Source organism: Notolabrus celidotus, chromosome 1, assembly GCF_009762535.1.
Source record: "Notolabrus celidotus isolate fNotCel1 chromosome 1, fNotCel1.pri, whole genome shotgun sequence".
NCBI lineage: Eukaryota > Metazoa > Chordata > Actinopteri > Labriformes > Labridae > Notolabrus > Notolabrus celidotus.
Window position 1 is genome coordinate 33,397,412 of NC_048272.1, and position 25,540 is coordinate 33,422,951.

A 25,540-nucleotide genomic window follows, 5' to 3' on the forward strand; every position below is an offset into this window, starting at 1 on the left:
TTGGTTGTATTCTTCGTTCTGTGCAAACATGCTGCTGTGTGATAGAAGAACAGTAAAGGGTTTCCAGGGCATTGACATTTTTATTCTGCTTTTATTCTGACTATGGAGCGTTGTTACTGGATCAGGATTATCAAACTGATGTGCATTTTCGTGTAAGTTTTAGACGAAGAAACTGTACAACCAGAGCTTTGCTAGCTAAAAGAGCTAAATGTCTATGAATAGGATTTCATTTTTATGCTGAGGTGTGAATACTTCACTGCTCTTTGAGGACTAAATAATTAAACCATGTGCATATTTATTATTTACATTACTCAGACATTTTTTGGGACACCGGAGCTCACATCGTGACACGGTGACGAGTAGCGTTACACCCCTACGTCTGCTCTCTTTTTTTTCCTCTTACACATGGGAACTTGAAGTTCAGCCTTCACTGTGTGAAAAGAAGACACAAAGTATGGAGAAAAGGGAGAGGTCAAAGGCAAAACATGCAGGCCACAGCGGAGGCGGTGTCTTAGGACTCATAAAAAGGAAAGCAAGTGTCTAAGACTCTGACAGTGACGAGGAAAAAATACTCAACCAGGTTTCCTTAAGTCCTCTCCTCTTTTTTTGATTATCATGATATGAGTAACGTGTGATATGAGTAATAATAGCTAAGTTTGCTCGTTACAAGAAGGCTATAGTTAATTTATGGACACAGCTCACACTGTGAGTACAATAGACTACTTTTAACCCTTTTTAAATCAATAAAATCATGTCCAGATCACTGCAGGTATCTGCTGTTAAATATTGATCTGTGAGGTGTATCAGAATCCTCCTAGTCTTTCTCACTCTGCCAATCAGGTACAAGAACCAGCTCACTTCATATGATCCTCTACTTCAGTGATTGTTGTAATCTATAACACCTAAAGGAAGACATCCTCCGTACTATAGATTCAAAATGTTTTAAATGTTTATCTTTGCTCTAAACTTTATAATAAAAGACACATATGCAGTTATTGTTCTGAGAAAATAATAAAATGTAAAGTTATTGGACCGTACGAGTGTTTGTGTGTGCGTGTGCATCACAAAATTACCATTAATAGACCAACCGGAGGAGCAGTCGTCATGACAACAGGTTGGGGCTGTCTGTTGTTTGTTGAAGCAGAAACTCTGTGAGCCAGAGTTCCTCAGAGAGATCACTGACCTGAACAGCCCCCCTGCCCCGTGATCACCTCCACACACACGCTGTCCTCACCTGCTCGTCAAACATGACAGTGACGGACACCCATGACGGGAAGATTACGTGTCATTAAAGAGACAGTTTGACTGTTTTGCTCAACAGAAGTCTTCACGTGAGAGCTGGCAGAGGTAGACAAGTGAGGAAGAAATACAAGAGCTGAAGAGGAGTTCAAACTATGCCTATTTTACAGGCCTGTAAAGACCTTGATGATGACAGAGGGAAGTGAAAAAATGATTAGAATGAAAAAGATCATACAGATGTCGAACATGATCACTGGTTTACCCAAAAGAAGAGACGCGTAAAGAGGGGCAGTCAGGGGACGCATTGGGCCTGCATTAAAATCTGATTAGCCACCCTGAAATCCTAAACTATGCTTGTTTATTTTCCCTGTCAGAGGTGGGACTTATGCTAAACTGAACTGTTTGGACTGTGTTATAAAACGCTGTGTTTAATGTTCTTTGCATTTAAATTCAGCACATTTTCTATTGTCTGTTTTGTGTAGAAAAATACTTGACACGTCTATTTCAGAAGACGGGCACATAAGAGAGGAGTCAGTCCAAAAGTCACAAACTAACTCCTACACACTGTCCAAACATCAGAATTTGAAACATTAAAAGAAGTACTTGAATCATGACTTTGGAAAAACACCTCTTTTTTTTGAGTTTTCAAAAAACTAAGAAGATTTATATGTTTCCTGTTGTTGTGTCAAAAGAGCAAAAAAGGAGCACACTCCAACTAAAACTTCTGCTGAGGAAGGCTTTGTTACTGGTATGTAGCTACTTGGACCAGATTGTGTTCTGACGTTTTTACCTTTTAAATAGCCTGTCGTTGTGTCACCTGTCACTTTCACTTGTAACATGTGGTCCGGCTCCAGGCTCCCTCGTCACCCACTGATTCCCATGATATGTACAGAATCAGTGGTTTAACCCCGCCATGATGAGCTTCTCCTCATCCATGTTGTCTTCAGTGGCCTCGGAAACCCTCTCACCTGTTGACTCCAAGCCTGGCTCCGCTCATTATGACAGGTTGGCGATATAGTTACGTGAAATACGATCTGGTGTCAACGTGGAGTGTTCTACTCTGAAATTTGATGTTTTGAGATTGTTTCTGTGTCTGACTTCCTGTCTCACCAGTCTGCTCTGTGTTGAATTGATGCACCATGTTCTAGCATCTGTCAAACATAGATGCTGTGTGTATCTAGCTTCAGATTGTTGAAGCTGAGACAGTGCAGAAGTGCAGCCAGTGTGAGCACACATTGATTAGAGTGAAAACGGCTCTGCTGCTTCGGTGGAGCAGAGATGGACTGAACATGGATCTGGTGGAAGTTAGAAACATTATACACACGAAAGTGTTGTGCACTTCATGCCACCCCTACATAAGTCAGCGCACAATTCCGGCCACCCCAAGTCCAAAAACAAAACATAAGCATACCGAACCTAAAGAGGTGCAGTCTGTCTCTGCTGTTTGTCTCTTCAGAGAGGATGCAGCTGATCTTCTTCTTAGACGTCTTGCTGAAAACGTCTTTTACCAAAGATGAGTTAAGATATGGAGGTTCCTGGTCGAATCCCCCGGACGGACAGGTTCCTCAGGTGGATGCCGGGGAGGAGGTGGGTACGAAGTTTGCACACAGCACTGAGCAGGACAGCAGGAGCACTTGCAAAGCAGAGGCAGAGACAGGGAGACTTGCAGCTTAAATAGACCGCAAAATGAGAGGATGTTGAGATCAGCTGATAGGGAGGATGATGACGTGTCAGTATGAATGAGCACACCTCGAGTTGTCTGCCTGAACTAGCTTGCATGCGGCGCTCCATAAGCGGTCAAGATGATGGATGGGGTTAAAATATGTTCCTTTGTATTTTATCACCAACAACTTGTGCAATAAAACTGACAATGCAATATGAGACCTCAGCAGACTGCTTCAAGAAGCTGTACCGTTTATGTTTATAAGATAAATATCCTTTCGCAAGTTGCCTCTGAATCAGACAGAACAAGCTCTCTCCTGTATCTGATTATTTTGTTCTTCTGCACCAAACAAAATAACCAGTGCAACACATGCTAGCTTCTGACTGGCTCAGTTTTATAGCTCCAACTCAAAACTGAATGTGTTATCATGCAGAAGTATAAAAGGACCAAATGATGAAGCAATAAAATGTCCAAAAAGGTGAACGGTCAAATTGACCTGCAAATCTAACGTCTTGGAGAAGCACTTTTCTGGCTCTAGTTTCAGTCTCACTTTTTTAAAGCGTACCTCAGGGATCAATAAAAATGTCATCTTGTGCCTCATGGTCAGTGTGACCTAATTTTTTTATCCATTTAAAAGGCAATCTTCTGCTGCTGTGAGACTAGTCTGCTGACAATCAAAGAGAGAGAGAGAGAGAGAGAGAGAGAGAGAGAGAGAGAGAGAGAGAGAGAGAGAGAGAGAGAGAGAGAGAGAGAGAGAGAGAGAGAGAGAGAGAGAGAGAGAGAGAGAGAGAGAGAGAGAGAGAGGTGTGCTCTGGTGTTACTTCTCACCTGTGGATGACTGTGGTGCAGCCTTTCTGGTTAGATTAGACCTACTTCTGCTGTTATTTCCTCAAAATCCAACTTGCCTTGCATAAAACCTTGAGGCAGATATTCAGGTTCCCAGGAGGAAGGTGTTAACACTACAGCTGCTTATAAAAGAGCACTGAGAGGGAGAACAAGGTCACCTGAGTGCAGCACGAGTCAATGAATGGCCTTCACCACCAAACAGTTTCTACCTGGTGGGATCTCAGGTCAGGTGAAATGAATTCTGGAGAAAACCACATTCAGCATCAGAGTTTCTTTCAGTTGTGCTGCCTTTAAAAACAGCGAGAATAAAGTCAAGGCCTCCTCCCTTAAAAAAGACCCTGCAGTTTTTCAGCGCAGCAGAGGAGCCGAGCTCTGTCGGTAGAAAATGATTCCAGTTGAACTCAAAGGGAGAATAATTTCAGGTGCAGAAGGCACAGCAGAAAACTGTCTCTGTGGTTTCAGAGGGTTTTAATGCACTGCTGTTTTGTCTCCTGCTGATCAAGACCCAACAGGGAGTCTAAGATCTGGATGAAGGGGGTTTAATGCACTTCACAGGGGACCGCCATGAAATGGAGAGCAATGTAATTCCACATCAGTGTGTTAACATTTATTGCATTTCAGATAATTATTGGATTACATGATTGTTCTTACTTTGTTACCAAGAAGCAACTGATGATTCAAGCAAAGTGAAAACTGATGAAAAGATTTACAAAAACCTTTTAAATAGGTTTAAAGAGGAGGACTGCAGGACTGTTAGCTGGTTACATTTACTTATTCTACTTTACTTTAACACCAGCTGGATATTTGTGTTATAGTTGTCAGAATTAGAAAAGTGTTTGGAAAAACAGAGCATAAACTTCCCCCCACCCCTGTGACAGTTGGTATTACATCTCAGTGAGCACTAACTGGGAGGGTGAAGGTTGAAAGATGGTCGAAAACAGGTAGAAATCGGGTTTGTTATCCTGAATAATGGCTGAACCCTGCAGTAGCCAATTATGGCAGGCTAGGTGTCAAAAGGTGAATTATATTCAAAGCTTACAGGATAAAGTGAGGGGTGGCTGGTGGAAGTCCAAGGCTGGGGGTGTGGGAGTGCTTTGTGGGGAAGTGGCTGGCTGGTGGGCTTGGAAAGTGGCAAGGGGCGTGCTGGCAGAAATGGAGGTCCTGGAGTCGAGGATAACAGGTATGAGTCACATCCACAGGCAGGAAAACAATAAGATACATACTGAAGGCAGGGAGGCAGAACTGAGCTGGGCTTCATGACACAACAAGTCGTGGTTGGCTCCATGATAAGGGTGCATACTTTTAAGAACTCGTCCTAGGGTTTTACTCTATTTCAGTCCCAATAAGGCACATTCTAGTAGACACATTGACGATCCAAAACTATTAAAGGCATTCCGTTCAGACTAAAATTGTGGGCGTGGCAGACTGTCCAATTTGAAGGTTTTCTTGGCAATCTGCCAAAAACTTGGAACATTTGCACCACCTAAGGGACACAAGCGGTATACACTCTCTGATCTTGCTTTTACATCATGTGGCGGCTTATATCAGGCAGTGGTTTACCTGTGGCGGTGGCTCACATAGGTGGTGGCTGCAGGTGTGCGAAGCTTTAATTATATTTATTGTTTTTTTACTCTCTGTTTCAAAAGAATCCTTTCATGTGTTTTTGAATATTTCTGTCCACATGACGATGCACGTATGGTTGAATACACCTGCAAAAGCATGCAAGGCCAGTAGTTGGCAAGGATGTGTTGTCTGTCTGTCATGCCAGACACCATAGAAGAACATTGTGCACTTGTGTATTTAGCATTCTATCAGCAATAACTGTAAACAATGTTATTTAAACTTTGTACAGATCGTCAAATCGAACTGTTCAGTGTAACGTATTTATTCTCTCTCACACCGCAGTGAAATGATGAAGAACAGCAAGGCTCCCTTTTAAACATGCATTTAAACCTAACAGTCCTAAAGGGACATAAACAAACTGGTAGCCAGCCATCTTAGGGATTGTGCAATATGTCAAAAATTGCTGTTTGCAGGTATGACAGCGTTTGCAAAAAACTTTAGTTTTTCGTCCACACAAAGTTTTCAAAAATCTCCACTTTTGAAGGTGATTATGAAAAGCTCTGTTTTCAGTTACCTAAAAACAGTTAGCAAGAGGATTTCAGGCCAAAATGTAGAGAAATAAACAATGTTTAAAATATATTCACAGATATTTGGATATGTAGATATGGTCACGCAATGAAGTTCAAGCCGTAGCTGAAGTTCTCCATCAATGTCCTGTGTATTATTTTCTCATTAAGTACATACAGCTAGGTGAACCCAAGCGGCAACCTCCGCCCGTGAGAATTGAAGCCAATGCGTAAGTGTTAAAAAACTGCAGTTCATCGAGGATTCGCTTGAGGTTGTCTCCAGAAGTATCGGAAACCACATACACATCATTTCAAAGAAGCCCATCTTTATAGCAGAAATAAACATGTTTACAGCCTGGTTAAAAAAGTGAGTTTAGTATGGATAGCTAAATTCTCCATTGACACACACTGTACAGGGGGGTGAATTTTTTCATTATGCAGCAATTTTGAAGATATTAAGATTACGAGTTTTCCTTCATGAGAGGCACAGCTGACTTGATTGACAGGTGGGAACACTGTAGCTGTTGGCTAGGAGGCTCAAAGCCTGCCTCTTTACCTCGACAGCAGTTAGGCTGACTTCAGCATATCCAATATTGTTCCTGCCGACAATTGGCGTCAAAACAGCGCTTCAGAAACAGACGGGTGACGTCACGGATACTACGTCCATTATTTATACAGTCTATGGTTCTAACACAAATTGTTGTCAGTGACAACTGATGGAAATGTTTGTGTTGAGATGATGGGTGCAAATCGCAGATCCCTGATCAATCAATCAGTCAATGATGACTCTGATCCAATAGTTGAGATCAGGATCGGGATATCCCTGTCCAAAACCTCTCAACAGTTTTATCAGTGATGTCAAAACAGCCCGATGAAATATCTACAGGAGCTGCAGAGGAGATGAATGCAGCATAGCTCTTTTTGGTTTCAAAATGTTCCCCTGTGGATAGGATGAACAGTTGACTCAGTTTATTAATCAGCTGTTTTTGTAACATGGCTTTTATCTAATATCTGTAGTGGGGGCAGGGAGGGATGTCACCAGCTCCCACTACGGAGCTGTGTTTGATGTCAAAGGCACTGAGCGCACAAGTGGGTTAACTAAGGGTTTACTTCCTACCGTCTTCGCTGCCTACACTACAGCCAGAAGGGAAAACAGTCATCACAAAGTCACAAGCTGTGCAGAAATAGGGTGAATATAATGGAAAGTACATCACATCCACAAAGACCAGGGAATGGCTAATAAATGCTGCTGCCTTGTTTAGCTGCCGGAAGGCAGTCACAGGTTTGACACAATGCAATAATGTGAGTCTCACAGGACACGTGGCTTGTAAAGGCATGTGCCCACTTATAGAAACATTCACACTGAGACCCAAAGGTGACAGCAAGACAGGTAAGATTGTGCTAGTGCCTGCCTGTTTTTTTTTCCCCACCTTTGTTTGAAAGGAAAGCTTGAAAGAGAGGAAATGTGTAGAGATAGGGCTTCGACATGCCCTAAATACTGTCAGTACTGAGAATTGATCTTATGAGGGATGAGGACTCCACTGACCACCAAAAACTACGTGTATGTTCAGAACTTAGCTACTGGGTTGCTCAGCTGCTCCCGCTCCAGAGACCCACAGACCCATCTTTCAACACCTTTACTGTCTCTCTTTACAACATGACATTCACTTCAAGATCCTGCTCATCTCCTACAAAGTCCTCGATAACCTTGCCCCCCCCACACCTTTAATTTCCCTCCAACGTCACCCTACCTCACCAAATTGGATCCTATAACATGCTGGAAAGCATGAAGTGCGGCATCAAAGGCCGTATAAAACAGGGATGTAGTCTCAGTGATGTCACTCGTTGGTTTCTGAAGATGTGTTAGAAAGCCTCAATGATGGCTGTAGCAATATTGCAAATGGTGAACTAACATTCAGATATATATTATTTTCAAAGAGGTGTGCAGGTTTTTTTATTAGAATCAATGAGCTATAGAGACCAAAAATGTTTTTTATACAAAGCTAAAATGTGTTTTTCTGCTTTCATATGGGCTCTAATAGGGATTCCTTGGTTTTCTGAGTCAGCCTCAAGTGGACACTCAAGGAACTGCAGTCTGTTTGCACTTTCACATAGATTCCATTTCCACACAAGTGAGTAAGCACTTGTTATTTTGCAAGATTGTGACTTTGCAAAAATATAAAAAAAAAAAATGTTTTTATGAGCGATGGACATCACACGAACATTCTAGACTACCCCTTGGACGGATATGGTGTTCACTTAGTAGTGATGTGTCGGTCGCTAACGACTCAACTTTCAGACCCAGCTCTTGTATGTGAACAGTATGAGCCAGCTCCAGCAGTTTGGGAGCTGGTCCCCCCCCCTCGCCTTGTTTTATTTAATATACAATAGAATAGAGGGACAATCTTCTCTCCTCCGCTTGGCCACTGGCACACCATGCACTGACTCAGTGCTGTCATTTTCCGAGGCGTGCAACCAATCCGAAGCAGGGGGAGGGCGATAGAGGTGTCACTCACACCTATGGGCAAATCAGAGTGACCGATTAACCTGGTGAGCATGTTTTTGGACTCTGGGAGGAAGCCTAAGTACACAGAGAGAACCCGCGCATGCATGAGAGAACATGCAAACTCCACACAGAAAGGCACCTGCCTTGCTGGAGAATTGAACCAGGAACCTTCTTGCTGTGAGGCAACAGCCGCTGCGCCACCGTGCAGCCTGTTCCTGTTTCTAATAATTACAGTTAATAATGAAAGTAAAATACTTTCACACATATCAGTCATAGGTCAAAACATTACTAAAAATGTCTGATTTGACCAAAGCCATAATTGTGCTATATTGAGCCGTTTGGGAGGTGAAGCCAGCTCTCATTGATGAGCTGAGCCAAATAATCCTGATCACTATAAAGAGCTGCAGTTCCCATTACTATTCATCATCCCACATTTCTAGAGTTTCAAAAGCTCAGAGGTCAGTATTTGTTAGTGGAATAATCCTGATTTTAATTGCAGCTCTCATACGTCTTTCTCTTTGCTGCTGGGTGACGTTATGACACTCTTGAAGTAAAAGTTAAAGCAGGTCAGCTTTGAGCGTTGGCTCGTAAGGTATCAGCCACTTTTCAGACTACACTCGTCTTTTGTACCAGGCTGTAAACATGTTTATTAATGCTGCAAAGATCGGGGTGCTGGTGGCCTGGCGGTCTGGGCGCCCCACGTGTAGGGGCTATAGTCCTCGTCGCGGGGGTTGCCGGTTCGATTCCCGGCTGGTCGACCATTTCCTGCATGTCTTCCCCCCTCTCTGCTCCCCACATTTCCTGTCTCTCTTCACTATCCTATCAAATAAAGGCAAAAAAGCCCCAAAAATATAACTTTAAAAAAAATTAAAAAAAAAAAAAATGCTGCAAAGATCGTCTTTTTCCCATTCATGTGTATGTGACTTCCGGTACTTCCGGAGCCAGCCTCAAGCGGATCCTCGATGAACTGCAGCTTTTAACACTTCCGCATTGACTCATATTTTTAGACCGGAGGTTCCCGCTTGGGTATTTCGCTGGTTGCTGTTTCTGATTTCCTCACTGGGTCCAGAGAAGACAGTTAACTTGGTCTTAATTTATTCATGAAGTGAGAGTACAACGTTGTGTACCTGATGATGTTTTCGTTCAGGCTGTTTAAGGTGAAGGACGGCCTGCAGCATCTGAAAGAGACAAGTCCAGACTCAGTGTTTAATTGAGGCCCAGATTAGAAGTGTGCGTCAGTGTCTTTTTAACTCTGCATTTAAAACACGAGTACAAAAAAGAAGATTGAGAACAGTGCATACCTTCAACCTGAGGCACCACTGTCTTCTGTGTTTGATGTGTGTGTGTGTGTGTGTGTGTTTTATCTGCGTGTGTGTGTTTGATGTGCGTGTGTGCTGGTTGGGTTTCTCTCAGGATATCAGAGGGAGCGATTAAAATCATTATAGCATTCACAGTTCTGCTCTGCACACTTTTTGATGTTTGAATTCTGTGATGCATGACAAGATGTGTGTGTGTATGTGTGTGTGTGTGTGTGTGTGTGTGTGTGTGTGTGTGTGTGTGTGTGTGTGTGTGCCCGCGTGATTGTGTGTTTGTGTGTGTGTGTGTGTGTGTGTGTGCGCGCGTGATTGTGTGTGTGTGCAACCCTGGGAGACAGCGGTAATTCAAACGAGCTTCACAGTCAGTGGTAACAGCAGGGGTGGGTGTTCTGGCAAGATGTTAATGCAGACTGTGGGAGAAAATCAATAGAGAGAGAGAGAAAGAGGGAGACATAGAGAGAGACAGAAAGAGAAAAAGAGACAGAGACAGAGAGGGAGGCAGTAAGAGAGACACAGTGGTTCTTCAGTGTTGCAGGTCTGACAGGTGATGGCACAAAAGAGCAAAGTGACACTGTTCTGTGTGTTGTATAGTAGAAACATGGTCTAATGCTGATGTTAGCCTTGAGGAACAAACAATGTCTACCTATGTTCTATATTTATCAGTTTTTAAATGATAATCGTTAACACTGTTAGTAGACTGTAAATCACATATTTTTAAAGGACAACAGACCGTGTATGTATGTTGTTTTCTTCCCAGGTTAAATGAAGTATTCAGAGTTATCTTTTGACATATTGTTCATGGTGGGTCATCTGTCAGTTAAATCAGTTTCTGGTTTCCCTCTGCAGAAAGCTGCTTCATCTCGCTGCTCCTAACGGCCCCGTCTGCCCACGCTTCCTCCACCATCTGCCCCCTGTAAAGTCTCGAGGCATTCCTCGAAACAACAACTTTTATTTGGAGCAGGGGGCTTTGGCAGCTTATAACACCAACAGCCGTCAGAGGAACCAAATTGTAGTGTAATTCATAGGCTGTTTATGTTTGGAGGTTTGTCTTATGAAAGCTGCAGCTGGAGAGCTATTGAAGGATTCCACAGCATGTGAAACTAATGCTTTGGTTTTACACCAATAGAAGCTGTTATTAAAAACTACATTTTGCAAAAATTGGACATCTTTGAGGGTCACGTTTCATGCAACTTCAACAAGATCCCTTTACTCCTGTGTGTGCAGCGTTTTGAGTTATCTGGGATGACTGAGGACTTCACATTAGTTAGATTAGCTCGCCTGTGATGCCTTTTTTCCGCTCTTCCTTAAAGTTTCAAAAGTTTACTGAAGCTAAATAACACCACAAAAGTATCCTGACAGCATGCAATCTTCCAACAGCTCTCAAATTCAATCAGGAATTGAATTCAATTAGGCTTGGGCCTCCCAGGGTCTTCTTCAAGTTGATTATCAACGGTTTGCTGCATCCTGTTTGTTGTTGGGAAAAGTGAACAAATTCACATCATTTAACATGACTCATTTGCAAGAACTCAGACTAAAAACTCAGTGACGTTAAAGCCTCAGTGAGGAGTTTTTAACTGGTTGTGAAACAGATTGATATTATTACTAATGCGTCTTTATGACCTACAAAAGTAAACGAAACCATCAGAAACAAGATTAACAATGTCTAAGTTTTCATTTTTGATGCCTGAAACTGAGCAAGGGGGGCAGGTTTCAGACCAGACAACTGATGGCATGTTGCAGAGACAGCCTTTCTCTACATGTTTAACTGCAACAATTTAAGATTTTGGATTTGTATGAGCATTAAAAGTAAGTGGATGATGATTTTGGTCAGAAGTTACTACCTTGAGATGTACACGACAAATCCAGCAAAGTTATAAGGCGCATCGGGCAATTGATGGACACACACTGAAAGTTCCTCACAGCAGCTTTAATGGTGTGTTTGATTGTGTTGGAATGCAAGACAAGAAAAAGCTGACCTTGGACACCTTGGTCTCAGATATCTTAACATCTTATCAAGTAATGGCAGATGACCATATACTGTATCATAATGAACGTAGTATTCGTTCCTTCACTGTCTGTTTCTGAAGCCCTGTTTTGCAGCCAATCGTCGGCGGGAGCCATATTGGATATGCTGAACTCAACCTAACTTCTGTTGAGCTAGTGTGAGGTAAAGAGGCGGGCTTTGAGCCTCCTAGCCAACAGCTACAGTGTTCCCGCCTGTCAATCCAGTCCGCTGTGCCTCTCATAATGGAAAACTCGTAATCTTAATATCTTCGAAATTGCCAAGTTAGGAAAATATTCACCCCCCATACAATGTGCGCCGATCAAGAAATGAGCTATCCAGACTACACTCGTTTTTGTACCAGGCTGTAAACATGTTTATTTCTGCTGTAAAGATCGGCTTTTTTGAATTGGTGTGTATGTGGTTTCCGGTACTTCCAGAGCCAGCCGGAGGTTGCCGCTTGTAGATGACAGGACGATGCCTTAAACTTTAGCAAACTCTGATGACTTTATTTGTGACATGGAACTTTTTCTGCAGCTGTTGCATTGCTTGGATAGTCGTTTTGTGTAAGGCTGTTTTACTAAAATCTGCTTCTTCTGTTGTAACAATTATGGCAGTTTATCAAATGCTCTTCATCTTCTTCATGTCACATGTGGAAGTTTCCTAAAAAAAAAATTCTATTAATGTCTTTAATTCTGAGAATAAACTCACATGTTTCTTACAGCTGCTAATCTCAACCACAGGTGTTATTTTCTGGATCCTGCAAAGAGCACAGTGTGTTTGTGCGTGACTCCACTTAGAGAAGGAGCACACCTTTGTACTCGCCTGCCGATGACAACACTAACATTAGCCTGCTCCTGCTCCCTGCTAATGAACAGGCATAGGAAGTATTGATCCTGCAGCCTGGAGGGACAGCAGCTGATGAATTCCACATGTTATCAGATTGATTCCTCCTCTCCATACATTACTGGATTCTGTTTGCAGCAAGGCTTCTTCTGACTGCAGAGGGAGGCAAACAGTAGAAATAATATCCCCAAGAGGGCAGTCTGTATAGTAACTACTGCTACACATAAGCATGCAGGACAGGATGCCTTTAAAGAAGGAAAATATTAAATCAACGCGGAGCTACAAAAGGCCTTTATACTCCTGTCTGATCAACAGAAAATAAACGTACATGGACAATATGCTGCTGAACACTCAATCAATCTAAGTGTTCATATGTCGGACTGGTACTGGTGCTGATGCAGATCATCAATCAGTGATGGAGGAGACAGCCATATATGTTAATGTCCTATTAGTGAGGAGTGACTGATTACTGTCGATGTGAAGAGGGGTCAGTTTGTTATGTAATAAATTTCATTTTGATTAAGTCAGAGTGCTCAGTGGTACTTGTGCATACGTGCATGGAGGATCAACGCCTTTTTTCACAGCTTTTGCAGACACCTTACATTCATCATCTCTTTCAGCGTTACCTCTTTGCACGTTTAGTACATGCACAACAAAAGCACAAATGGGGTCATACTCTAAAAAAGCATTGGGTTCCTAAAACTTAAACACAATCAATACAATCATCCGTGTGGTTGAACCTAAAAGCTTTTATTTGTGCCTGAAGATTAGAAGATAAATTAAAGTAATGTAGGCAAACCATGTTGACAGTGACATTTATCAACACTACACTGCAGCATTATATGTAAACCACTAAATACATTTTTAAGAAACTGTTAGCAGGAGCATGCACGTAGACTCCACGTGAAATCTTTTTCTGTAAAACGATTTTTCAAAGGGTGCAGAAAAACCAACCAACAGCTGACTGGTGGACTCTGATGGAGTCAGCTCTCTGTCAGAGATTTCTATTTTCATTTCATTTGTCATTCTGGATCAGTTGCTACACTGTTGGCATGTTTTTTGTTTCTCAGAGATTGAATTGTCCATTTCAAGACATGTATTTCTTTTGGAGTAAGCACGTTTGAATGAATTAAGCTCATGTCGCAGCATATTTTCTTGGCTCTGCTTTTAAAACGCTTTGTGTCTCTTTGTGTTTCCTCAGCTGGACAACCCTGATGAGCAGGCGGCTCAGATCAGAAGAGAGCTGGATGGACGATTGCAAATGGCCGACCAGATCGCTCGGGTAAGGCTCAAGGATGGACTGAAGAATGGATGAATTAATGCCCTAACAGATGGATGAATGAGATATGAATGGATGCAACCAGTTTAACCAGACTGCTTATCCCTGTTTTGGTCAGCACGGTGGAAGATTCCCCAGGTTTACGTCCAGAGAGATGGAGGCCATGTTCATCGAGGAGCTGCGGTCATCCGTCAACCTTCTGATGGCCAACCTGGAGAGCATGCCGGTGTCTAAAGGGGGAGAGTTTAAGCTGCAGAAGCTGAAACGAGGACACAACACCTCCATCATGGACATGGGGCAGGAGGATGAGAACACACTGTCCAAATCTGACGTGGTCCTGTCCTTCACTCTGGAGGTGGGTGGTGTAATAAACTTATTGAGTATAGGTTTGGAGATGTGTGAGAAAAAAAGTTAATAGCAACAATCTGTTAAAACAAAACTGTGTTTCTGAATGCATGAAGGTCATTTAAACTCATTTAAGGTTGTGTGCAGTGCCTACAGTCTAGATGTGGGCTGGCACTGTCAGAATAAAACAAGGGTTAATCCGAAGGATAATCATAATCACGATTGTTTTGATTGATATTGCAATCTTGATTATTAAACACAATTACTCATTGTCATGCATTAATTGAGCTTAGACACTCTTTTGACACTAGAATGTTTCCGTATAAATGAATTCAAATAATCTTATCAAATGATCTTTCTTGTTAATCAAAGCCAGTCTGTCATCTTCTTCAACTCAAAACATATCAGCTCCACCTTCTTCAAAGGTGGGGCTGATATGTTTACGCTTTATGGATTCGTTGGAAAGGTATAAACCCACAGAGGCCCGCAAAAGGTAAAAGACAGGCCATTAACCAAGTTAGTGGCAAGAAAATACTGTACACTGCTTACTTTTCATTTCAGTACTGTCATCCACTGGAGGTAAAACATGTATACCCTCATACAACCCCGCTTCAGAAAAATCTGAACTATCACTCTAAGCCAGACACTGGCTGTCAGGTTGGTGCAGGGCGGCTGGAAGGTGTTGAGATAGAGAGACATGTACCTGACGTTAACTTAGATAAATCTACGTCCATCTGCTGTCACACTTATCCACCCTTCACTGTGTTTTTCTCCATGCAGTGTGGATGGTTCCTCAGGATTAGTGTCTGGAGGTGCTAATGAGAGGAAATGTCTCCCAGGATTTTTACTGGCTGACAGAGTTTTTCAAGCTCACCTTAATAGGTTGACAGGTCCATTTCCAGACAGAGAGGGAGACAGAGAACAGTTTCTCCTCACCTGTCACTTGGTTAATTACCTGTCTAATACCTGTGTCCAGATTTGGACGGTCTTCATCCTCCACAAGAATTGTTTCAAGGCCTCTCTGATGTTGTTTTCAGCATCTCAGGGTAAATAATCACCTGTTTTTCTTCAAGACTTAAAAATAAAACACAATGTAGAGGAGGTGGGAGAAATTCTATCTTTTGTACAATGAATGTTCTCTGTCGGAGCAGCTGCCAACAACTCCAGCCTCTTTTATTGGAGCCTGGCAGTGATCCCTTACAATTTACTCAAGGGTGACTTTCAGCGAGGAGAGGCAGGTTTATTTAGACAAGGCAATTTAAAGCTCTCTATAGAGAAACATTTAAACAAGACATTAGGAAACATTTGGGCTTAGGTTCCCGGTCGTTTAACTGAATTAATCTGTTATGTTTTGAAACATGACTTGGCGAGCTCACAGTTTTAGCCGTCATCTGCAATCTCTAATCACCATCTCTACTTCAGTCTAGGAACAACAAAACTAGTCCCACAAAATGCTAAACATGTTAAAGTTTATCAATGAACACTAGTGAGAAAGAAGAACATTGAGTGAGAGAGAAAAACATTGAGCATGAATCTGTCAGCATAATTTAAAGAGAACTGCATTTTGTAAATGTACTCATCCTGCTCTCTGAAGCTTTTTTTGGCAGACCCTAAACAGAGGTCAAATAAGTTGCCACTGGAGTTTACTTCCAGCTGGTGTGAGAAGAGTGCCAAAAACTGCTAAAACCGAGATCAAGCAGCTTCTGCCAACTTTGTCTAAGAAATTGTTTCTCTGGAGGCTCAAAAAATTCGATCTGATTTCAGACTTGTTTCTTGCTTTCTCTCTGACATAGTTCTGAAGGCTGTCTTGTTTGCCTCTTTGTTTTAATAGCACAAAAACAATATGCCTTTTTGGGTGTTACACTTCTCTCTCTGAATTGACTCTTTTCATTTAAGGGAAATATGCAGGTAGACAGAATCACAATTCAGACAATGCAGAGTTATGCTCGATTTTTCTTTGTAGCATACGTAGTTATAATGATTGTGTCCAAGTTAAAGGATTTAAAGAGTCACATCATTACCAAAAGTCTTTGCTTCCCTGACATTCATTTTTTTTCTGTCTTTAATTAAGAGCAATATCAGTGTCTGCATAAGACGTGTCCTATATGTAGAGAAGGTCACATTTGCACTCCATAACAATCTGTCTTTAGTGCATTTTAAGAGCTGTGTGTTTTTGTGATAAGAGATTGTCAACAGTCTTACAAGATAAAGAAATTCAAGATGTTGTGTTTCCTCAGGTCAAATCCACGATACTGAATTAAATCACTGTCTTCAACTAATCTTTTTCATCCTCTTCAACCTGTTTCAGTTTGAAACCACAAAGAGCTGGCAAACACTCTGCCTGATTTCAACATGGTAACACTCCAGCCTCCAACTCTCTCTTAGTGCAGTTTGTCAGACAATCACTCAACCCTTTGTTTCATAATAGTTAATGGAAAAGGTTAACTTGATTATACTTTCAAAGTAGCTGTTCCATCCCCTGCAAGAAGTGTTCATAAGCGTATCAAAGGGCCGTGATGAACACAGGAAGAGACACCAAGATTAGACTTCACTGATTCATGAACAAAACATTATCAACCAAACAAGGAGCACGAAGACAAAGAACTAGGACAGCAGCTTTTATAGTGACTCAGAGAACTTGGGCTCAGGTGGTCCCTGTCAGCCACCTTTAACATGCATGTTAACACAAGAGGAGAGAACCCAGTGAACATTGGAAATGATTTCAACTCTGGAATTTGGCTGAAACAGACGTTCAGGCTTAGACCTGATTTCAACCATTTTTAGAGCCACTTTCAGTTTTGATTCATGTGAGTGTTGAAAGGAGGACAGCTTCTGGAAAGTTAAATTCAAACTTTTTTTTTTTTAAGTTATATTTTCGGGGATTTTTAGACCTTTATTAAAGAGGCTAGGATAGTGGATAGAGCTGGAAACAGGGAGAGAGAGTGGGGGAATGACACGTGGGAAGGAGGCAGCAGGTCGGAATCGAACCTGGGCCGCCCGCTATATGGGTGGGCGATTTAACCACCAGGCCAAATATGCGCTCACTTCTAAAGTTTTTTAATCAAGCTTCCCTTTTCATGGTAAATGTGTCAGAAGTTTTTAATTCATAAGTCTAAGTCTTCTTAAATACACCATGATGTTTATTTTGTGAATTGTGATACAACTCGTACAGATGAGCAGCGTGTGCTTAGTGATCGTCTTATCCTTACCTCTCTTCCAGGAATGAGGCACAACAATTTATATCAACCTTCCAAATATGTCTGAATATGCTCAAACATGTTCACTTCTAACAAGAAAGACTTTGATAGTGAAGGCCAAAGTGCATCTCATAATTTAAACCTATGAGCAAAGCCGCATTCAATTCTTCCCATCTTAATGTGCATACACTAAGTCTGTGTGTGTGTTTGTGTGTTTGTGTTGCAGGTGGTGATCATGGAGGTCCAGGGTCTCAAGTCTTTAGCTCCAAACAGGATTGTTTACTGCACGATGGAGGTAGAGGGAGGACACAAACTACAGACGGACCAGGCTGAGGCCTCTAAACCCACGTAAGTACAGAAAGAAAACGTCCTTCATACACATGCTGCAGGATCAAACCTCTGACAGCCTCATCAGGCATTACAGGTGGACTTTTGATGTCCTTGATGTTGCAGCTTCAGTAATATACTGCCATCTGCTGGTCAAGTGACTGAACCTGAAGGTTGATCTGTGTTTGATTGAATATGACTGATTCAAAGTGTGCCAGAAAAGAAGTGCTGTAATGGGAACACAGCATTTAATTACTACATTCAATTAAGTCAGATTTCGCCCTGTGACATGTTAGACCAGAGTTTGATGCCTCTTGAGTAAATGGCTCATTTAGAGTCATTAACTCGAGAGGCATCTATTTATTCTCTTTCCATACTGCAGCACCCCTCACTGCTCCTGCACTACTCGCTGCTTTGCATTTTGAAACCCTTTAACTCCATCCAGAAGCTTTGATTTCATGCTGTTTGGTGTTAAATCAATTGTTTTAAATCTCTTCTCAGAGCTTTTTGTGCTCAGTGACATAATGTTAAGCACTTGTTCTGATTTGTTCCTCATGAGCAGAGACGCTGTTAGATCAAATAATGGAAGAATTGTTGTTTGTGTTTTGACCGTTACACGTCTACTATCACAGATACTTATACAATTAGTAAAAAGAAAATAACCAAACAAAGACTGGAGAATACTCTGTCTGCTGTGCATGTGAGAAAATATGTTTAAAGAATTTAACAAATTGCACAACTTCTACCATCGTTGGAGATTTGAGCTAAAGCTACTGTTTTATTTCATGCTGTTTTTTTCGTCCAGCAAGAGAAAGTGATTTAAATAATGTCTGACATGGAGAACAGATCCTGGCTGAACACTCTGAACATCTCTGTCAACATGCCTGCTTCAATCTTGTAGGCGCTTTAAATAATTTAGCCTGACTTTTTTATGCTTGCTTGGTGATATTGAAGCTAATTATAACTTTTGAAATCCACTGCAGCATCAAAAAAGTTAAATTATTCTTTATTTGGAAAAAAAGACAATTAGAAAAACAAGTTGATTTAAACAGAATTTGAAGGTTTGATGGTTATGCCATCAGGTCCAGGTGTTCTGTGTGGTTTGATACTGATTGAAGAATATCTAGCAGTGGGTTCTTACTTGCAGAGGTGTAGCTAGGAAGCTTGTCTTTGCCTGTGGTTGAAACATATGAGATCAGAAATTTTTAAAAGAACTGCAGAAAATTTACATGATTGGTAGACCGGACCTTTAACCGCACCAGCAGCAGACTCGTAAGACTTCAGAAGAGATAAAGGGTGATTCATCAGATGACTCACACTGTGAATGAAAGGAAAGCTCAGAGAGAGTTTCATTTGATACTATTTATGTGTGATATTCTGATTCTGTGATATTTCTGTGGTCATAGATCATTAAAGCAGCTTTTTGTTCTAGTATTTTCATTCATTAGAAACACTGACATTTGGACAGGATGTCTGGAACTAGTTCTCCCTACGCTGCAGCAGCTTTTTCTCACCTTTGGAGGGTTGATGACAAGATTCTTTCTTCTTTTGAGGGATGCATGAGTAACACTTTGCTTTAGTGAAACCCAATGCATGTATCTGGATGATGAAGTTTAAACCTTGCAGATACAAACACTACTGTAACACCAATGGACTCTCCTAAATCACATCCCCCCGGCCTTATTAGTATTATCAGGCCCTGCACATCATCACAGCCTGGGCATTGAGTTGTATCATTCACATGATATAAAGTGCAGTACCTCTGCAGATCAGGGATCATGAGTTGGATGTCAGAAACACACATTACTAATTTTTTTTTCATCTTGGAGATATAAGTCAGATATTTAAATTGGAGTTAAGGGTTCATTTTAATGCCAACTGTATTAATGGAGATAGTTTTATAAACAGGGCATAGCACTTCAAAACTGTCTGCCTGTGTCCCCAGAGCTCTCTGATCCAGCCTCTCTGGAGTAATATCTGCATGTTTCTCAGTTGTGGGCGAGAGCGATGCCATTTCATCTCCATGTATTTGATACACACTTTTTGAAAGAACAGCTGAATACTTGCATAATTTGTTGACTGGACCTTTAACCACGACTGCATCAGACTCATGAAAGACTACAAAGAAGATGAAGAGTGGTTCATGAGATGACTCACAGCCACACTGTGAATGAAAGAAAAGCTCAGAGGTGTTTTATTCATCCTGTTTACTCCTCCGTGTCTGCAATCAGAGACAGAATAGTTTCATTCTTCTCCTATTTTTAATTTTATTCATGAGAAACAGGGGAAGGTGAAAAGGTGTTAGACTGACTTTTTTTTGCAGGATTCCTGCAGAACAAATGGCTTTACCGTCATCTCTTCACCTGTGTACACTTCAGAGATGAATCTGTATTCAGAAAGGCACAGATGATGAGATGGGGACGGATGCTTTTTATATTTGTACATGCTCGTGTCTGGAAATTAGAAAGAGAAAATCAATTCTTATGTTATGAGCTTCATATGTGCCGCCTGAGGCCTGCAGCTCCAGTCCTCTTCCTCTGCCCTCCTCGCTGAGTCTTCATTCACTTACTGAGGCTGTGGCTTCATTTCAGTCAAACCTCCACAAAGTACATCAAAACAAAGCAAGAAAGTAAACTGTTGTTTTAGCATGGTGTGTAAATTTCCACAATTTAAAACGTCCCCAGTTGGAATTTGTTTCATTTAGTCTACATTATTGAAGATATTTGCTTGATTTTTGTAAACCTCGTCCCTCTATTCTTAGGCAGCAGGCTACACACCAGCAGTGTAGCCGTCAGAGCTGGGCAATATTAAAAAATATGTTATCACAATAACATTTTTTATATTAGTCGATATCTATAATCATTACGCTTAAAATCAAATCATTATTTCATTTAAATTTAAAGGCAGATTTTTGGTCCTGAGTGAAAGTTGAAGAAACCAGACAGTTTGTTAGTTTGTATCTGGATTTAATTTTCTGATAAGCTTCTTGAATCCATCATTTCTGACGGTGCTAAAAGGAAGCAGGTCTTTTGTTTAAAATTAGATTTTTGTTTGTAGATTCTTATTTTTCTCAGGTTGAGATCATTTGCATAATCTGATTTATTTACCCACATCCTGAAAGTATATTCATTTCAGTGTATTCAATAAACAGTTAACGCTGAGTCGTTACAGTGTTAGACTAACGACTCTGCTTTGAGCTGGCAGGTTATGAGTTTTCTTCAGGGTCACTTCAGCTGTGTTTATGTGTTTACATTCTGCTCCAAACGTATTTAAGCCCTGCCTACCTCTCACCCTGCGACATGATTGGCTGTTCAATGTCGTCTTCTTCTGGTTAACATTAGGTGGGGGGGGGGGGGGGGGGGGGGATCACATTTTTATCAATTAGATTTATATCTAAATTATATCACGATTATTATCATTATCGTCTACCAGTGTTTGCAATTGGAGAGGAGGCATCAATAGTTCTGCAGTGAAAGCCTTTAGTCTGACAGGTTGATATCTCTAAAACCCCCAAACTAGAATGAAGAACTCAGAACCTTTAGTTTTTAACAGTTCAGTTTTATAATGTGTGTGTTTGTCTGTGTGTAGTTGGGGTACCCAGGGTGACTTCACCACCACCCAGCCGCTACCTGCCGTGAAGGTGAAGCTGTTTACTGAGAGCACAGGAGTGTTGGCTCTGGAGGACAAGGAGCTGGGGAAGGTGAGGTGTTATAGTGCTTTTACATGGAGCTTCTTTCTAAAGTTTATATTGAACAGCTCCATTACATTATCATGTGAATGCTCGCAGGTTGTTCTCCATCCGACTCCAAACAGCCCCAAGCATTCCGAGCTCCACAAGATGACGGTGTCCAAAGGCTGTCCAGACAACGACCTCAGGATCAAACTGGCTATTCGCATGGACAAACCACAGAACATGAAGCATTGTGGGTAAGTAACTGCTCAATTATCAGTATGGCTTTAATGCCATATATCAGCCTTTTGAGCTCTCCAGTGATCCTGAAAACTTGATTCAGATCTATACCATTTTCTTTTTTTGTTTTTAGATTTCAATCTTACAGTTATGTAGAGTAATAATGCTTCCGTACACGTTGGGGTCATCCTTGAGCAGCGGTGTAACAGCATGGTACATCTTCTACTCCACCACTAAACTCAACTCATTTTTATTTAGCACCTTTCATACATTCAAGCATGCTGCCCAAAGTGCTTCACAACAGAACAGAGAGACAGAAAACAACAGTAACAGGTAAGAGTGGGAAGGAAAGTGATATTAAATACTTACTTATTAAATAAAATCATGACAATCAAATCAATAAAATAAAATCAGAGAAGCAAAAGAAAAATAAAATTTATATAAAATAGAATAAAATCATTACAATTATCAATTTAGAGTTTCAGATAAATACCAGAAAAATGAATATAAAAATAAAATATAATATAATAAGATAGATTAAATAAAATAAATACAAATGGTGTTAAAACAATGGTCATAATGTTTCTAATGACTACAATAACAACATTTCCCACACAGTCTTCACTTCTCACTACTTTGTAAATTGGGAGAAATTTGGTCTAATGATTTTGGTTTATTTTGAACTTCAAATAGACGGACACTAAGAGGTTAAACACAGAGTGGCAGTAAAACAACATTGTGGTCCAACTGACATAATAACTTAAAAAAAACAGAAGCAGAAGAAGAGGAAGAAGATGATGATGGTAGACTTCCCCACATCTCTAACTCTGCACCACTCTAGTCATCATCACTCCTTGGTCACTCTCTTTCACTTATTTGACCACTCATTACCTTTCATTTAACCCCCAACACACGGTACAGCAGGAGGACAGGAGAGATGTTTGAGGTGTGCTACATACAGGTGGGAAATGATGCGCACTAAACTACCTCTGTAGCTTCACTTGTCAAAGTGCTCTATGAAAACTGTTTTAATGGACGTCTTGTGCCTGAGAGAAAAGCTTTTGCCTCCCTCTTGTGACGTTCAGCTGTCACTGCACACTTCATTTTTTACTTGTGGAAAATAAAAAAATCTATAAAATGTAACCTTTTTTAATATTTTGTGGAAAGTTGAAAGGTAGTCTTGTTGGGATATTTAAATTCCTGCATATGTCTTGTGTGTCAGTTTATAATGTTTATGTGACTCTACCTCGTTAATAGACTCTTTATGCTGCAGAAATGTTGGCTTGTCTGAGCATGAAACGCACTGATGGGTACTTAAACACCAGGTTCTGGTATTTAACATGCCACTTTAATTGAGCATCTTACTGCAACACATTATCAAGCCTTATATATTCTTATTGCATCTGTGCTTCTCTGCTGTGGTATGTCAAAATGCCTGAGCTTGTGTGGATATTTGACTCTGAGACAAACAAGTGGAAGTAGGTAGGGTTTTGTATTTTGCTACAGTCCTTTTTCTTTTTTTGCATCCTTCACATGAGCACTTTAAACCCATCTTATAGACTTGTTAAATCTGAAAATTAGTCTGTTGTGCTGCAGTAGATTGTGTTAGTTTATGTATGCACTGTGCTGGAGAGAGGCCCAAGACCACCACAGAGAAAAACAGGTACCGACTATATGACACCATGAGACTGAAATGTACCAGACAAGTTTTCAGTACAAGTAACATTCCTGTTGTTTGAGTAGTTTCCTTTGATTTCACTCCGTCTAGCTTTAAGGCTGACAATTTATCAATGTTAGGCGATCCTGACTGACCCACAGTTTCCTAATTGGAAGAGGTATGAATGAGCAAACATTACAGCACCCAATTTCTTCTGAATGAGGATGTCCCGATATGTTCTGTGTCAGGGAACAAAAAAAAGAACTACTCCCCCTTAATCGGTTTCTGCAATGTCTTTGGCAAGGAGACCCTATTGTGATGTTGTCATATATTCCCTGATAGAGTTTGGACTATGGTGGTGGTGGTGAAGGAAGGATGCAGGAAGTGATAAGGGGTGGACACCTGAAGATGAGGGCGTGAGGTGACTGTGAGGTGACTGTGGTAGTGAAGGGTTGCAACGATCCATGCAGAAACGGCAAACTCACGGTGCAGGAAGGAGAAGAGAGTTCAACTTTGACAGCTGCAGGATGATTGATTGGTTAAGATTGTGGCAAAATAATACTTTGATGAGAGAGAGATAGATGTACAGAGTGATCTGAATGAACAATGACTTAATAAATGAACGTAAAACAGTCTTCCTGGTTGGACTTGCAGGGACAAAAGGCATGCAATACAGAAACAAACAACAACACAGTTTTGCATTTTTATACTAAGCTCGATGAACGTTGGGACTAAGCGTTGAAAACAGAGACTGGAAAACAAAGCTTGCCTGAGTAATGTGACATTGTTTTACACACTCCTGCACACACACACTCTCTGCTTCAGAGTGTTGCTCTGTGGTGTGTAGCTGTGAGGAGCTGCTTGTTTCCCTCCTTCTCCTCCATATGCTTCTTTTGGGGCCTTGGAGGAAGCTACCAGGCTGCCCTGGAAGACATCCTCACTGCCTCACCAAACCATACTACTGGTCCCACTCTTTTTTTTTTTTTTTTTACAGCACTCAGGCGGACCCTCATGTGGCGCCTCGTGGGTGCTGCTTTATGTAGGACGACAGGCAAAAGCAGCTTTGGGAGGGTCCGCGGGGAAAGGCACGCCAAGGCAAACTGAGGCAGGCTAACCAAACAGCTAAGAGCCAGCAGCAGCAAACAATCAAACTGGGGTCCTCACCCTCAGATGTTCTTTTACAACAAAAGCACTTTCCCCGTCGTCCTCCGTCTACATCACGATTTCAAATCGACAAAAGAACAAAACAAGCCTCAGTGTTTAGACATGCATATGATTTATACACAGAAAGGTAATGCATGCTGACTACCATCATGTGATTCATCTCATAATTCCATTGTGAATCATGAGAGTGAAGATTTCAGAGCTTGCAACATTTGAATTTTGGAATAAAGCACAAACTTTATGTGATTTATGTGATTATTTTAAGTTTATTATCATGGCAAACACAACTTTTTGGTTTCTTGTTCAGTTGTGGCACTGTGCACCTCGGTATGACGGTTGTGACCTTCAGTCAAGTCCAAATCTAGACCGTATCTCAAGGTTTACAAAGATGGTGTAACATCATGTTTTGTTTTTTCAAACACTGTTAATGTGAAGTTAGTGATTAAAACAACTCAGATGTGCAAGTTTAAGATGTAGATTTATACTGTATTGAGTGGAAGTACAGCAAAGTGAATATGCATCAGCAGAGGAGTTTACAGTTTAGTAACAGATATATCATTAATAATACACAGGCTTCAAAGGCAGCAAAATAAAACAGGCAGTTCACTTAATTATGAGCAAAGTAAGGATTAAGAAAATTACTAATACATTAAAATACATTTAAATTCATTCTGCAAGAGCTCTGAACAACATACATTTATTTTGAAGGACTTTTGAAAATTAAGATAAGTTTGGGTAAAATTATGTACAGTAGCACAGAATGGACAAACTAGTAACATGCACGTTTTTGTATTTAGTTAGCAGCCATCTAAAATGCACTGAATGCAAGATGAACAGGAAGAAGAGAGTGGTTGTTGTTGTGCTCAAAAAATGTTTTGATGGTAAAAAATTTGACAAATAGAGGCTCATACTCATAATGCATCACAGGAGCTTCTTGTCCTCGAAGGCCACCGTTGCTCCTGAAGCTTCACTAGAATGGGTGAAGGAAGCGTCTCAATCTATAATCTGGCCGCTAGATAACGCTAAATATTCACGTCTGCACTCTGAACCTTTAACATTTCAAACATGCAGGCCTCCAGGTAGATATCCACGCATTTGACACTGGTTAGTCTAA

The 25,540-nt window shown here is 41.0% G+C and overlaps 1 protein-coding gene across 1 annotated transcript in view; it reads left to right on the forward strand.

The window, feature by feature from the left end:
• Window positions 1-25,540, forward strand: part of cadpsa (Ca2+-dependent activator protein for secretion a) — a 215,943-nt gene that overhangs the window by 61,298 nt on the left and 129,105 nt on the right. The window contains exons 4-8 of the mRNA XM_034691892.1: window positions 13,749-13,829; window positions 13,945-14,181; window positions 17,595-17,716; window positions 21,284-21,395; window positions 21,483-21,622. Coding sequence (XP_034547783.1) covers window positions 13,749-13,829; window positions 13,945-14,181; window positions 17,595-17,716; window positions 21,284-21,395; window positions 21,483-21,622 — 692 coding nt within the window. The remainder of the gene's footprint in view (window positions 1-13,748; window positions 13,830-13,944; window positions 14,182-17,594; window positions 17,717-21,283; window positions 21,396-21,482; window positions 21,623-25,540) is intronic.